This window comes from Phyllosticta capitalensis (assembly GCF_038381095.1).
Source record: "Phyllosticta capitalensis strain CBS 128856 chromosome Unknown BKA78scaffold_8, whole genome shotgun sequence".
Lineage (NCBI taxonomy): Eukaryota > Fungi > Ascomycota > Dothideomycetes > Botryosphaeriales > Phyllostictaceae > Phyllosticta > Phyllosticta capitalensis.
In genome coordinates, this window is record NW_027117446.1 from 1,113,924 (window position 1) to 1,126,315 (window position 12,392).

General features: G+C 56.9%; 7 protein-coding genes across 7 annotated transcripts; 3 read left to right on the forward strand and 4 right to left on the reverse strand.

The window, feature by feature from the left end:
- Window positions 1–538: 538 nt before the first annotated feature.
- BKA78DRAFT_373723 (uncharacterized protein) lies at window positions 539–1,266 on the reverse strand (the record flags this gene model as incomplete). Its single annotated transcript, XM_066892776.1, has 1 exon — window positions 539–1,266. A coding segment is annotated over one exon (495 nt), but the record flags the coding sequence as incomplete, so codon positions are not given.
- BKA78DRAFT_320411 (uncharacterized protein) lies at window positions 1,253–2,063 on the reverse strand. Its single transcript, XM_066888951.1, has one exon. The coding sequence runs from the start codon at window positions 1,806–1,808 to the stop codon at window positions 1,317–1,319; it is 492 nt and encodes a 163-aa protein (XP_066741950.1). The 5' UTR covers window positions 1,809–2,063; the 3' UTR covers window positions 1,253–1,316.
- BKA78DRAFT_297748 (uncharacterized protein) lies at window positions 1,842–2,802 on the forward strand (the record flags this gene model as incomplete). The annotated part of the gene is made up of 2 exons (XM_066886812.1): window positions 1,842–2,130; window positions 2,258–2,802. The coding sequence occupies 2 exons, from the start codon at window positions 1,842–1,844 to the stop codon at window positions 2,800–2,802; spliced, it is 834 nt and encodes a 277-aa protein (XP_066741951.1).
- Window positions 2,803–6,400: 3,598 nt separating this feature from the next.
- On the reverse strand, window positions 6,401–7,296 carry BKA78DRAFT_175943 (uncharacterized protein). The gene has a single exon (XM_066883326.1). The coding sequence runs from the start codon at window positions 7,186–7,188 to the stop codon at window positions 6,517–6,519; it is 672 nt and encodes a 223-aa protein (XP_066741952.1). The 5' UTR covers window positions 7,189–7,296; the 3' UTR covers window positions 6,401–6,516.
- A 522-nt stretch (window positions 7,297–7,818) lies between these two features.
- Window positions 7,819–8,839, reverse strand: BKA78DRAFT_176032 (uncharacterized protein). Its single transcript, XM_066883332.1, has one exon. The coding sequence runs from the start codon at window positions 8,605–8,607 to the stop codon at window positions 7,933–7,935; it is 675 nt and encodes a 224-aa protein (XP_066741953.1). The 5' UTR covers window positions 8,608–8,839; the 3' UTR covers window positions 7,819–7,932.
- Window positions 8,840–9,832, forward strand: BKA78DRAFT_175946 (uncharacterized protein). The gene has a single exon (XM_066883327.1). It carries the CDS (start codon window positions 9,071–9,073, stop codon window positions 9,578–9,580), a length of 510 nt encoding a protein of 169 aa, XP_066741954.1. The 5' UTR covers window positions 8,840–9,070; the 3' UTR covers window positions 9,581–9,832.
- Window positions 9,833–12,092, forward strand: BKA78DRAFT_175947 (Alpha/Beta hydrolase protein). Its single transcript, XM_066883328.1, has 4 exons — window positions 9,833–10,308; window positions 10,442–10,789; window positions 10,838–10,859; window positions 10,906–12,092. Exons 1-4 carry the CDS (start codon window positions 10,084–10,086, stop codon window positions 11,934–11,936), a joined length of 1,626 nt encoding a protein of 541 aa, XP_066741955.1. The 5' UTR covers window positions 9,833–10,083; the 3' UTR covers window positions 11,937–12,092.
- Window positions 12,093–12,392: the final 300 nt, after the last annotated feature.

The window sequence follows — 12,392 nt, forward strand, 5'->3', positions numbered from 1 at the left end:
AGTGGAGGTTGTCTTTCTTTTGCTTCGACATTCGCGGATGGAGTTTCGGCATCTCGTTCAAGGCGTCAGAAAACTTTTCAAAAAGAATGGGTGGGTTTCGGGATTTGCTAATTCGGTGGGAAGAGGACTCTTTTGCTTCAAGAGTCAGTACGGAGTTTCGAGAGTGGTCGGATGAGGCGTGCGTGGGATATCCAGGCTTTCGGGATATGGCACTCCTTTGCTTCGGATGCGTTTCTTTCCCTTTGCTTTTCTTCACTCGATTCCTGGGATCAGGTGAAGCTGAACAAGTTCACACAAGGGCTTTAGCTATCGACAGGCAGACTAAAATGAATGGTTTCGTAGAACTTGAGGGATTGCATGTGTGAGATGACGCGGACGAAATACTCGCGAGAGTATAGAAAGTCCTTGGTTGGAGAGCGTGCTCCTACTTCTGCTTCTCTCTGGTCGCTTTGCTTCGCTGCGCTGCACTGACTTTTGGCTACAACTGGACAGAGACACGACAACACGAGCTGGCAGGGCTGTAGGTACGTACGAAGTCAAGAATTTTTTTTTGCGCTCCTCGCATGTCTCACAGGGCTGAGTAGTTGGCAGCTCGTACAGCACACACCATGAAGGCACCTGCATCCATCATCGGGTCACTCGGACTCGGAGCAAGGACACGGTGATCGCAGCGCGTCGCACCTCGCATCAACACCACCAAGTTCAGGCACCTGGCACAACCTCGCAACACACAGCTCGTTTCCATCATCTCAGCACGCACGGCTCACGTATTCAGCACAGACGGGCAGCGAGAAAAAAGCAAGACAAGGCAAAGACGAGCTCACGGGACTCGAGGAGAACTTGGCTGCAAGAGGCAACGAAGCGGCGTAGCTGGTGCCAGGTGCCCTGTTTGTTGATCGCGATTTGCATTGCGCGTGGGATGGTGGGCGCGCGTTGGCTGTGCTGTCTGTGTCTGTGTCTGTGTCTGTGCCTGTGCCTGTGCCTGTGCGACTTGCGAGACCTGAGCCAGGTCGGCTGGATGGTGCGAGGTGCTTTTGTGGCGGGCCTTTTTCCCTGCCTGTCGTTGCCTTTTGCCCGGGCATGTGTATGCGGAGGGTGGGAGCTGTGGTGTGAGAAGACGGTGGGGGTTCTTTCAGCTGCAAGCTGCATACCGCAACGGAAGCGACGGCAGCGATGGAAGCGTGCAAGAGGAATGGATTTTGCCAGCGTGGCCGGCCGTCTCACCGCTGCAGTTCGTGTGTCGTACTCGTCGGCGCTTCTTGTTTGATAAATGAACGCTTGCCTTGTCGTCCATCGGTCTGCCGAGTCAACCGAACTCACGGACAGACAGGAGAGAAAAAACGGTCAGCCTTGTCGTCAGGCACGCCACCACTCACGACGCCGGACTCAGGGTTTGCATGATCTGCAACCTCAGCCAGATACGCGAGCGACGCTGTGAGGTCATACGTCGTGCGCACTCTCAATTTCCAAGATTTGTCGGTGTTGTTGCACCGAGGAGACACAGACATCACAGAAGGTGTTTCGACACTCTCTGAAACCGTCGATCGGCTGCGGTGAGCGAGGAATGGGGGAGAGAGGGTGCTGGACTTGACTTTGAGCGACTTATCACCATCCCGCGCGCGTCCTGATAGCTGACCGTCCAGCCGTCCGGTACCTTTCCAATCGTTGCTTATTCCGTCGCTCAAACACCCGACAGCTCGATTGAAAAGACGATTGCGTCGCCCTCGTACGCAGCAGCGCTGGAGGACCATATAATTCGCGAGTAGTAGGCAGTCGGTCCTGCTCTCTCCATCCGTCGACAATCGCATCCCGCATTGGAATTTTGATCGCCTCACTCCACAATGTCGTCAATCAAACACCGTCACCCCATCTTTTCCCTGATCGCCCCATCAACAGCAGCAACGCCACCTGCCCTTCGCCATCAGGGTTGGGCCACCGACAACGGTGACGATGATGATGCAATTCCCCTCGTCAGGGTGCGCTCAGCATCCGCCTCATCAACAACAGACGTTCCATCCGCCACCACCACCACCGTTGCGACGCCACAGAAGCAGCCGCCCAAGAAGCGCCGCGCGGGAACGTGGAGGAACGTCAGCCACGGCATTGGCGGCGCCGGAAATTTCCATCTGCGTGAGTCTTGCCTCTGCAACGGGCGTTTGTTTTGTTTCGCCTTGCTGATCGGATTTTACTTGCTGTAGGTCGCGTCTTCACGACTCGCACAACGCGCTCGGCGACAACATCGTCGTCGTCTGCGCAGCGGCAGCGCTGCGTTTGCTCGTGCAGCCGCTGCTTCAACCAAAAGTGACCATGTCCGTCGGCTGCGAGCTATGGCCGGGAGCTAGCATAGCCAGCGTTTACCAAGGACGCGCCGCGGGTGCCGTTGAACCCGCCAGCGCCAGCTCCAACGGCGCGACGACGCCACTGATCTCACACATGCGGTCAGCCAGCTCGAGTCATAGGTACCAAACCATCGCCAATCGCAGGAACGGGAATTCTCGGCAGCGAGAAAGCGAAAGAGCTCTCTCGCGTCCTCACGTGCTGCCAACCGCCCCCGGTGCTGCTTTTCTGTCTCGGTTCCGAGCTATTGCGCTCGCTCGCTCGCTCGCTCGTCGCACCGTCCATGATGTCCAGGAACCCGGATGCTGGATGGAGGGGATGGGACGCCTGGGACTGGGGACGCACGCCCGGCAGTTGGTTTGTTGGAATTATGTGCGTGCGGACCAACGAACAACATGTCATTGTTTCTTATGCGAAGAGACGTGCGGCACGCTTGCTATCCAGCCATCCGCAGCAGCAGCATGAATCAAGGACGAGCCGAGTCGACGCAGGGAACTACAGTACTGAGTAGAGGGGAGAGAGAGCAAAAAACGACACTACTACTCTTCAAACTTCCACGCAAAGCAAAATCAAAACAATGCGAAAAGTAAACCCAACAACGACTGACGCGGCTGGTGGTTGCGGGGTCGTCGTGAGTCAGTGCTTCAGCTATTTGTCCATGCCAGCAACGAAACAAGAGAGAATTCAAGGCCAAAAGCCAGAACTTGTGAGTTGGAGTATGTGTGGTTAGAGGTAGACTTGTCCTATCCCTACATCGTACCTGTCGTAGCAATACACGCGTTGCGCTCGGGAGCGCCCGACGGACATGATGCTTGCAGCGTCACAGCCTGATGGATGGAGCTTGTTTACCCAAGAATTGCCATGTCTGGTCTGCATGGCACTTTTTCAACTCGTCGACTTTTGCCCGCTGTTGCAGGCCTTGTTGTGCGCCACACCCATGTTATTTCCAATGGATCTGCAGCCAACCAACGCGGCGCGTCTGTGCAAGGAAGGAAGGAGGATCCTGCTGCACCGTTCATTATTGCTCGAGACAAGACTGCAAACTACTTGCTATTCGCCTCTGGCCTGATTTGACCAGAACTGTGAATGGTTCCTTGGTATTCACGGCTGTTGCCCGGGCAGGGACTACAGCGGGAAAGCAGGCGGAATTATTCTAGAAACCGGGGCGCAATTCATCTGTACCTGAAGCCGCAGCGCCCTCCCTGCCGGCTGGCGACATCAAACACCCAACACCAGACAGGCCAACGTTGTTGGTTGACCAGCCACCACCATTTGTCTCTCACGGACTCAGTTCACTCTCATCAACGTTGGTTGTTATCCTCCAACGCGGATGGATGACTACTGCCGCGCCACCAACTACTCGCTCACCGACTATGTTGTTTACGCCTGCGTGTTTCAGATAATGGTCGAGGAGCTGCCCCACCAATCAACCCAACCCAACCACCCGGCTCTGCCCTAGGTGCCTTGCCCTGTCGCTCTCGTACCCTTTCGTACCTGACAGACGTCAGTGCTGGTACCTGCTCCATCGCTTATCGCGAATAATGCGAGCTACGCACGGTGGTTGTCGCTTGCGCGCGTAGGCAGACGTCAGACGTCACCGTCACCGCCGCCTGTGCTTTTCCCACCAGCAAAACTATCGCGACTCACACCATAGCCTCGACTCACCGCCCGATCACTCTGAAACAGCAGCGAGCGCCGCACTCGACTCGAGACGACCAGACGAGACGAGACGAGACGAGACGACGCGTTGGCTGGCTGGCTGGTTGGTTGGCTAGGCGGCGGACGGGCGGGATGGGAAGGGAAGGCAGGGAAAGGTAAGTTCTGGAACCATGACGACCTAACGGCGGTACCTGCGTGTCGTGCAACGGGTCGTGGCAGCTGTCTTGCTCTGTCGCTGTTCCTGATGTTTTCAACGGGGAGCTCCAATGCTCCATCATCCGCCTCTTTGGTGCCTGTCTTCCCTTGAAGCTCGAGGTTAGCGAGAGGTCGCCGACCATCCCCCTTCCTCCCCTATCAGAGTGTCCACCAACAAGTACCTCTACCAAATCAAACGAGTCCGCTCGAGGGAATTGCCGTTTTCAACCAGCCTGCTGGTCAGTTAGGTGCGCGGCACAACACCGTCCAAGCCAACCCGGCTCTCATCCCCCGCAAAACTCTGCCGTCCGAAAAGGGAAGGAGCCTGTGGGAGGGTAGCTTCCTCATCCAACTCTACTCACTCTCTTGCCCCTGGTCCAGCTAACCTTTTTCCTCCCTGCCTGCTACACCTCCCGCTCGTTCACTGCAGGCGGCTGCTGCGGCTGGTTGTTGTCGTAGCTGTTGCGGTAGCTGTAGCTACGCTATGACGTCGGGCCGGTCAGCATGGATAGGAAAGGAAAGGGGGCGCAAAAAAAAGGAAAAAAAGGTAGACTGTACCCCTTGATACACAGCAGCACAGCTAATCGCTCGATCTCCTGGAGGCGTTCAGCCTTTGACAGAATTGACAGTGCGTCGGCTTGACCGGTCTACATGTCTACATGATTGCTTTTGGAGGGCAACAAACATGCCATCTTGCACCACCACGACGCGCGACGTACATGTCTCCGGTCAACAAAAAGGAAATGCTGCATCCAATCTCATTGCTTTCTTTTCCCTCTCTCTCGCTACTGTACCGCCGCATTGGCATATTTTTGTCGCGGCGCGCCGTCTGATTCGTCGTCGCGTCTCGAATGCAATTTCATAAAAGATGCATTTTTGAGAATTGCAACCACTACAGGACGCGGCATGGGTGGGCCACCCACCACCAACCACCAACCACGCGTTACTCAGATGATTTACCTTCCCGCCCGCCGGTCCTTCCGCCGCGGCGCAGGACGCAGCACTCTGAATGCTGCAATTTCTTTTGAGTGCGCGTGTTGCAGGTGTGTTGGGCATGACCGCATGATTCCTCCTTCCATCACCGCAGCATGTCCTTGTCGTCAACCGCCGGTTCCTGACTGAGGCTCTCTGACTTTTGGGGCCTGATTTTTTTCGTTTTCCTGGGTCGACCGGCACGGACGCAGGAACCGAGCGGATGGCCGCAGCCCATCAACGATGGTTCCCTGCATCTGTGATCGATTGGAGCCCTATACTCGTCCGGATGCGGTGGGTGGTGGGGCGAGGGAGCGAAGGGGAGCCGGGTGAGCCTCTTCTTTCCCGCAACCCTCTGTGCTCTGTTCTCAACCTTCCCCTGATATTTCCAACGCCGTCTCATGTCTCTGTCTCTGTTTTCTCGAGGAGCGAGCGAGCGAGCGGGGCAGGGCAGACGGGATGGATTGGATGGGTGGTGGGAATTGAGTTGTTTGCCCGCCTTGTTGCTGTCTGTTTGTTCGGCGGGGAGACGGTGCGAACGAAGCGTTGCTGCACTTACTCCTCCCTAACGACCTACCTTCCCATGACAGAGAGAGGTTGCGAGGTTGAGCTTAGTTTGCAAGTTGCATGTTCAATGTGCCTGACTAACGTCGCCGCCCTACCCGCCGACGCGAACACCTCTCTGACTAACAGAGCACTCGGCCAACCAGGCAGAGCAGCCAATCTACATGCGTCCAACAAGTCGACCAACAAGACATCTCTCTATGGGTCGCTTGTCCAATCTCCCTCCCGCCTGCTTAACCTTCTAGTAAACAACCCACCAAAGATTGCTCGTGCTTGAGACTGTGTTTCTGACCAGGCCTGCCTGCTGCCACTGCTCCATCAACGAATCCAATGCGGATGAGGGCTCAGTATTCTGCTCTACTCATGACATCCTGTCTACTACTCTATTCACAACTTTTACCTTGGCGACATTATGCCCCGTGCCTCAATCCTCCTTCCTACAATGTGTGAAAGTGATACTACGACCGTGCCTGGACAGCTCCATGTCCTTCTTGTACGCTGCTGCCCGTCCAAAAGCCCTCCCTCCGCATTGCTTTTGCGGCTTGTCTGTGCGACGCAAGGTCGTCGACCGCCCCACACCTTCCCTTCCTCCCTTTGCTTTTCTGTCAGAAAACCCGATCCAACCCGACACGACACGACGCGGACGCAGGTCCTGATCTACGCCCGCTGACCGGTGACGCCCGCCGAGCTGGGAACGCGCATTGTACGCTCGAGCCGCAACGCGGCCGCCTCGACGTCACTGCTGTGTCACTGGGTCTTTCGTTTTTTTCCTTTTGCGCTCGCGTGGTGCTATGCGCCGAAGCGATGGGTGCTGGGTGCGTGCGGTGCGGGGGAAATTGGAGGCAGGCTGGCAGCTGAGATTTTTTCGGGGTCCGTGAGGTTGGTAGAGTGGTCGAGTGAGGTGGTATGTGCGAGGGCGTGGGAGATTGGGGAGATTGGGATTTGGAGATGGAGATGGATGGGGGCTGCGCTGCGAAGATCAGTAGACACGGTGCGCGTGGTGATGGAGCGAGGAGGCCACGTGGGTGGTGTTTTGGAACTTGGGAGGAGCTGAAGGCTGGCTCTATTGATTTGATGTAGTCTATTGGAAGTAAAGGAAAAACACGACGGGGGTATCTCAGGATGCTGAGTTTGATGAATAACAATAGTGCGAGAGGGGGGTATCGCGATGAAGCAGACATGTTGCTGTACAATCAATGCACAGGACGAGTTGGATGGTAGAATGCAAACAATATTAGGCAGACAAGCAAGCAAGCAAGCGGAGCGCGCAAGTGATGAAGCAATAATAATGTGGTATAATCGACTACAACAGCGGTCGTACAAGCAAGTTTCGACAACCAACAAAATCCCGATATCAATGACAAAGGAAAAGTTCCACCTTCCAACGATATGAGAACATAGGAAATTGGTAAACAAAGGAAACGCGGGACGGAATCCCAGAAATTCAGCCCCAGGGGGCATCAGCCAATTCCATCGCCGACTGCTTCCAGTCGGCCACCGACAGTGATGATGCCATGGAGGGCATGAGTAAGAGCGACAGGCCGAAAAGGCACAAGCGAGTGGCCTGCCGTCAATAGATTCGAGTGAAGAGCGCCGCCGACGTCGCTGGCCGCGTTCCCTCGCTCGGTTTCGCGTGGTGGTTCGCGCACCGACCTCAATATCGACGTCGTGTGCCTATTATTGGCACATGGTATCGTGAGGCTGAAGTAAAGCGAGCGGAGCGGAGCGGGGGCCGACGAGGGCATTGAGAGAGTTGCTTGAAGGATCATGTGGAGTGCGATCGACGCACTCAGCAAGCGCGCGGACTGCGCGCGTGTTGAGATGGGGGCCAGCAGCCAAAGCCCAACTGTGCGGTGCCTGCTGCATCTGTCATGTTGACAGGGCGCGCGACGGGCTCAGGTACCTCGAGGCCATGGTAATGGGGGCCATGAGGTTCTGGCGCGTGCGCTGTACCGTAGCGGTAGCCATCGTGATGCAGCTGGGCTGAGCGGAGGTGGTGTGGCTGGCGCACTGTTTGCTTTTTACTAAAGATGGGAAGGTGGAGCACTGCTGCAGGTATTATTAGCATGTGATGAGGGTGATGAGGGTGATGTGATTGACAAGGGACTTACTGTATCACCATGACGCGCGACGCCAGCGATCTCTGATCGCATTGTAGACAGACTGGTTGAGAGGAGAGAAAGAGGGGCGACCAACGAGTCGACGTCAACCGACTCTGGTCAAGCGGGCGTGGGCGTTCACGCCGCGAGGATATTGAGGCCCGTGGTCTGGATGGAGGGCAGACGAGGGCGGGCGCGAGCGCCGCCGCCGCAGAAGCGCTTGGTCTCGTGCAACTCGCGAAGCTGTATCAAAAGGGTCACCGGTCAGCACTGGCGTTTTTTTCTTTTGTCGGCGCCTTGTCGGGCTCGACAGGGGAAGGGGAATACGAACAGGAGCAGAGATGTCGGGCATTGAGTGTTGTCGAGGACGATCCTCCGCCGCTTGGCAGTGAGGCTGCGTCTCGCACAGCCATCTCGAAATGGTACGCACGTGGGACTGATCGGCGAAAAGACTGCGCTTGCGGCGCTTCTCGACTGGAGCAAGAGTCAGTGGAAGGCCTTGAGCGAAAGACTCGGAAAACTTACCATTGATGGCAGCAGGCAGAGATGCAGTCTTGGAGGTGTTGGGCGAAGAGCAGGGAGCCGAGCGGACTTGAGTGGCGGATGGCTCGTTCAACTCTTGTGGGACCACGGACGGGTCGACCTCGTCCTCGGGGCCCATCATGGTGACGTCGTGATCTTCGTCGCCATGCGGGTACTCAGCCTTGGGGAGGACAAGGCCAGAGACGAAGAAGGACGAGTAGCCGGCCAGCATGAGCAGGTGAGCTTGGTGGTACGCCATTGTGGATGTGTGGTGTGGTAAAGTGGTGGTGTGGTGGTGGTGGTAGAGATGCGTGGTAAGGACTGTAGAGGCGAAGCAAAGTTCGCCTTAGCAACCAGGCTGTAGTTGTTGTTGGTGGTGAGGGGTGTTGATGGAGAACAAGACAAGAGGCGGCAGACGAGTATTATAGATTTCTGGTGGTTGGTCCTGCCACACAGTTGGGTGATGGATCAAGGATGTCGGGTCGACGTGGAGCAACCCTGGTGGTGTTTTGGTGCCCGGCCCTGGTGCCTGGAAATCTTTTTTGCTTTTCAGCTCCAGGGCATCCTTGTCGAGCGAAAGCACGGGGCTCTGTCCTTCATCTGCCGCTTTTGAGAAGCTTCCATCTGGCGAAACTCTCTGGCTGCAAGGGCCACACACAACTGTACCCCTTGTGCTGCCTCTGTCGACCAGTCGTTACAGGAAACTTCTCCTCGACAAGACGATGGCTGCTTCGACAACGGCCGCTAACACGGCCGTCGGCCGGCTTGGCGGCCTGGACTGGACTCGAGTCTGCCGCGACCGACCGACTGAAACGGAAGCGTTGTTCGTAATTCATCATGAGACTCGGTGGCCGTTCGTTGTCGGCAGTCCGGCGGCGCCGAACGCTGAGGACTGGGAGATGAGAATGTGGCTGGTGCGTTCTCACCCAGACACGATCGCCCAAGCGCCCGATTCGGTTCCTGGCTCGCTCTTCCTTCGACGTTGGTTCCATAAACCTTCTCCCGAGAGAAGTCACCACGACATCCCAGATCCCGTCACTATGCTACTCTTCGCTGTCGTCCAAAAGAAGCGTCGCTTACGACAACTACTGACCTGCCGAAAATGTGTTGGGCGCCTGCCGGGCGGCATCGACGGCACCTTACCAAGCAGCGGCCAAGACTCGTATCTCTTCGGCTGGTCATGTACACCTACACGACGCGGTCCGTTGAAGAAACGCGCGCGCCGCACGTGATGGTCCTGGAACTCGGCTTCTCTGTACCACCGGTACCGCGTCTTTCAATGAACATCTGTCCCTCTTGTCGCTATCATTTTTCGACACGACACCCTCACCAAACCCCTCTTCTCGTAAGCTCAGCAGTCATGCGACTCCATCAATATAGCCAGGTCGATATCCCGCTACCTGCAGTGGATGCTCAATACTGCAGCCACTCACCGCAACCCCGCGCCCGTTCGCCCTATGTGGATGGCGAACCTCTGTTGGTGCAGCCTGCCGTGGTTGTCCCAATGATGGACTCGATCAAACGGGTATAGGCCGATGGCCTCCTCAACATCGTTGGCTCAACCCCTTCTCTCTATTCTCCCGGCTGCCGGTTGCAAGGGAGTCATCAGCCCGTTGTCTTTACCCACATTCCAGTCCACACTGAAATCATGTTGTTGTTCAAATACAACTGTGTCGTCGTCTGCTAGTCGGCAGCTGCTCTCCCAGCCTTGCTTGCTCTGTTGCTCTCCAAAAACATGCGCTTCGGTAGTCTTGCGGCCGCTTTGACCCTGAGCCTCTCCACTGTCCATGCCGTCGATCCCCAGGTGCCCTTGAATTACAGCACTTACGAGGGCACACCTTATTCCAACGGAGTATCCGAATGGCTCGGCATCCGCTTTGCTGCTCCACCGACTGGAAATCTGCGCTTTGCTGCCCCGCAAGACCCGCCAGTAGTCGGTGGGGTTCAGGCAGCTAACAAGGTGTGTATTGGAATGCGGGCGCAATTAAGGTTCTATTAACGTTTAATTCTTCACCGTGCTCTCTGATTCCTGGATCTGTCGCTTCCTGGTCCCCGTCTCTTTTTCTGATTGGTCCGTTGACGCTTATCCGCAGCACGGACCACTTTGTATAGCCACCGCTGCTTCCCCCGCCGTCACCACCACCAACGAAGATTGCCTGTTCCTCGACGTCTATGCCCCGACCAATGCGTCGACCGGCTCCAAGCTGCCCGTCTACTTTTACATCCAAGGCGGTGGATTCAATACCAATTCCAATGGCAACTTTAATGGCCGAGGCCTGATCGCCGCTTCGGGCTACAACATCATTGTTGTCACTTTCAACTACCGCGTCGGTCCGTACGGCTTTCTCGCTGGCTCAGAGGTCGCGGCTGGCGGCAGCCTGAACAACGGTCTCAAGGATCAGCTCAAGGCCCTGCAGTGGGTTCAAAAGTACATCAGTCATGTAAGCGCTCCCCGCACTCTGCTATCATTCACCTCTGACACTGCTTAGTTTGGCGGAGACCCTGGTCATGGTGAGTCCCCCAACACCAACTCTGATGCGCTTACTCATTCCCCCAGTTACCGTAGGCGGCAGCAGTGCAGGCGCCGCATCCGTGTCCCTCCTCCTAACGGCATACGGAGGCCGGGATGACGGCCTCTTCCACGCCACAGCCGCCGAATCCCAATCCTTCGCGGCCATGCTGACCAACCAAGAGAGCCAATTCATCTACGACAATCTAGTCATGCGCACCGGGTGTGCCAGCGCAGAGGATACTCTTGCATGCCTGCGCAGCCTGGACATTGCCGACCTGCAAGCTCAGAACATCATGACGCCGTTTCCGGGCGCGCAAAACAAGCCCTTGTACCTGTACAGCCCGACCATTGACGGCGACCTGGTCCCCGATTACACATTGCGGCTGTTTGAGGAAGGCAAGTTCATCCGCGTGCCGACCATCTGGGGCGACGACACCAACGGCGGCACCATGTTTGCCCCGTCGACCACGTCGACTCTCGGCGAGAGCAACTCGTGGCTCCACGACCAATTTCCGCCCCTGACGCTGGCCCAGCTGCGCCAGCTGAACCTGCTGTATCCCGTCGAAGACACGCCCGCCTTCAACGGCTCCGGCCGCTACTGGCGCCAGCTCAGCGACGTCTACGGCGACCTGCGCTACCTGTGCCCGGGCCTCTCCATCGCCTCCATCTACTGGCGCGCCGGCCTCCCCACCTGGAACTACCTCTGGAACGTCGAGGACCAGACCCAAATGGCCCAGGGCTACGGCGTTCCGCACACGGTCGAGGTCAACGCCATCTTTGGCCCGGAAAACGTGGGCAGCAACTCGCCGCCGTCCAGCTACTACCCTGGCGGCGTCAACGCGGCCATCGTCCCCGTCGTCCAGCGCTACTGGACCAGCTTCGTCATGGCCCGCGACCCAAACATGTATCGCGGGACCGGCACGCCACTGTGGGGGACGTGGCAGCCCGTCGCCGAGGACCTCGACGGCAGTCGTCTGATTTTCCAGACCAACATGACGCGCATGGTCCAGGTGGATCAGTTGACGCGGAGGAGGTGCGAGTATACGGCGAGTATAGGCGTCCAGATTCGCCAGTGACGATGGGCTAGTTGGCTTGTTGTGATGATGATGATGATGTTGATGATGTCGATGATTGATGACTTTTGCATTTGATAGACTATTTATTAAATTCGGATACCTACTTCAACGTCTCCCTTCGATACCGACTCTTGTCATTGTTCAAGCACAGTACCAATCGCATCTACACCGTCGAAATCATGTACAAACGAACGTCGTCGTCGTCGTCGTCGTCGTCGTCGTCGTCTAGCGCCAAGTCCACCAACCTGCCTGCTTACTTTCCCTCGCCTTGGGGCCTGGGATACCCCAGCTGCGCCCAGCCCAACGCGGTCCCTACCCAGCCCAGCCTCTCAGCCTCGCTTGCTTGCGTACCTTGCATAGCCGCAAGTTCCCGCCGCCGCCTCCGCGGACAAACTTGCCCCGGATGCCTCCCTGCCATCTTTGACCGTTGCGGTTGTTGCCCTGCCACCTGCTCAG

Excerpts from the sequence above, each read along its gene's own strand:
- BKA78DRAFT_320411 (XM_066888951.1), bottom strand. The coding sequence starts at position 1,808 with ATGCGATTGTCGACGGATGGAGAGAGCAGGACCGACTGCCTACTACTC.
- BKA78DRAFT_175943 (XM_066883326.1), bottom strand. The coding sequence starts at position 7,188 with ATGCCCCCTGGGGCTGAATTTCTGGGATTCCGTCCCGCGTTTCCTTTG.
- BKA78DRAFT_176032 (XM_066883332.1), bottom strand. The coding sequence starts at position 8,607 with ATGGCGTACCACCAAGCTCACCTGCTCATGCTGGCCGGCTACTCGTCC.
- BKA78DRAFT_175946 (XM_066883327.1), top strand. The coding sequence starts at position 9,071 with ATGGCTGCTTCGACAACGGCCGCTAACACGGCCGTCGGCCGGCTTGGC.
- BKA78DRAFT_175947 (XM_066883328.1), top strand. The coding sequence starts at position 10,084 with ATGCGCTTCGGTAGTCTTGCGGCCGCTTTGACCCTGAGCCTCTCCACT. Across the intron at positions 10,309-10,441 it reads GGGTTCAGGCAGCTAACAAG|CACGGACCACTTTGTATAGC; the intron begins GTGTGTATTGGA and ends GCTTATCCGCAG. Across the intron at positions 10,790-10,837 it reads TTCAAAAGTACATCAGTCAT|TTTGGCGGAGACCCTGGTCA; the intron begins GTAAGCGCTCCC and ends GACACTGCTTAG.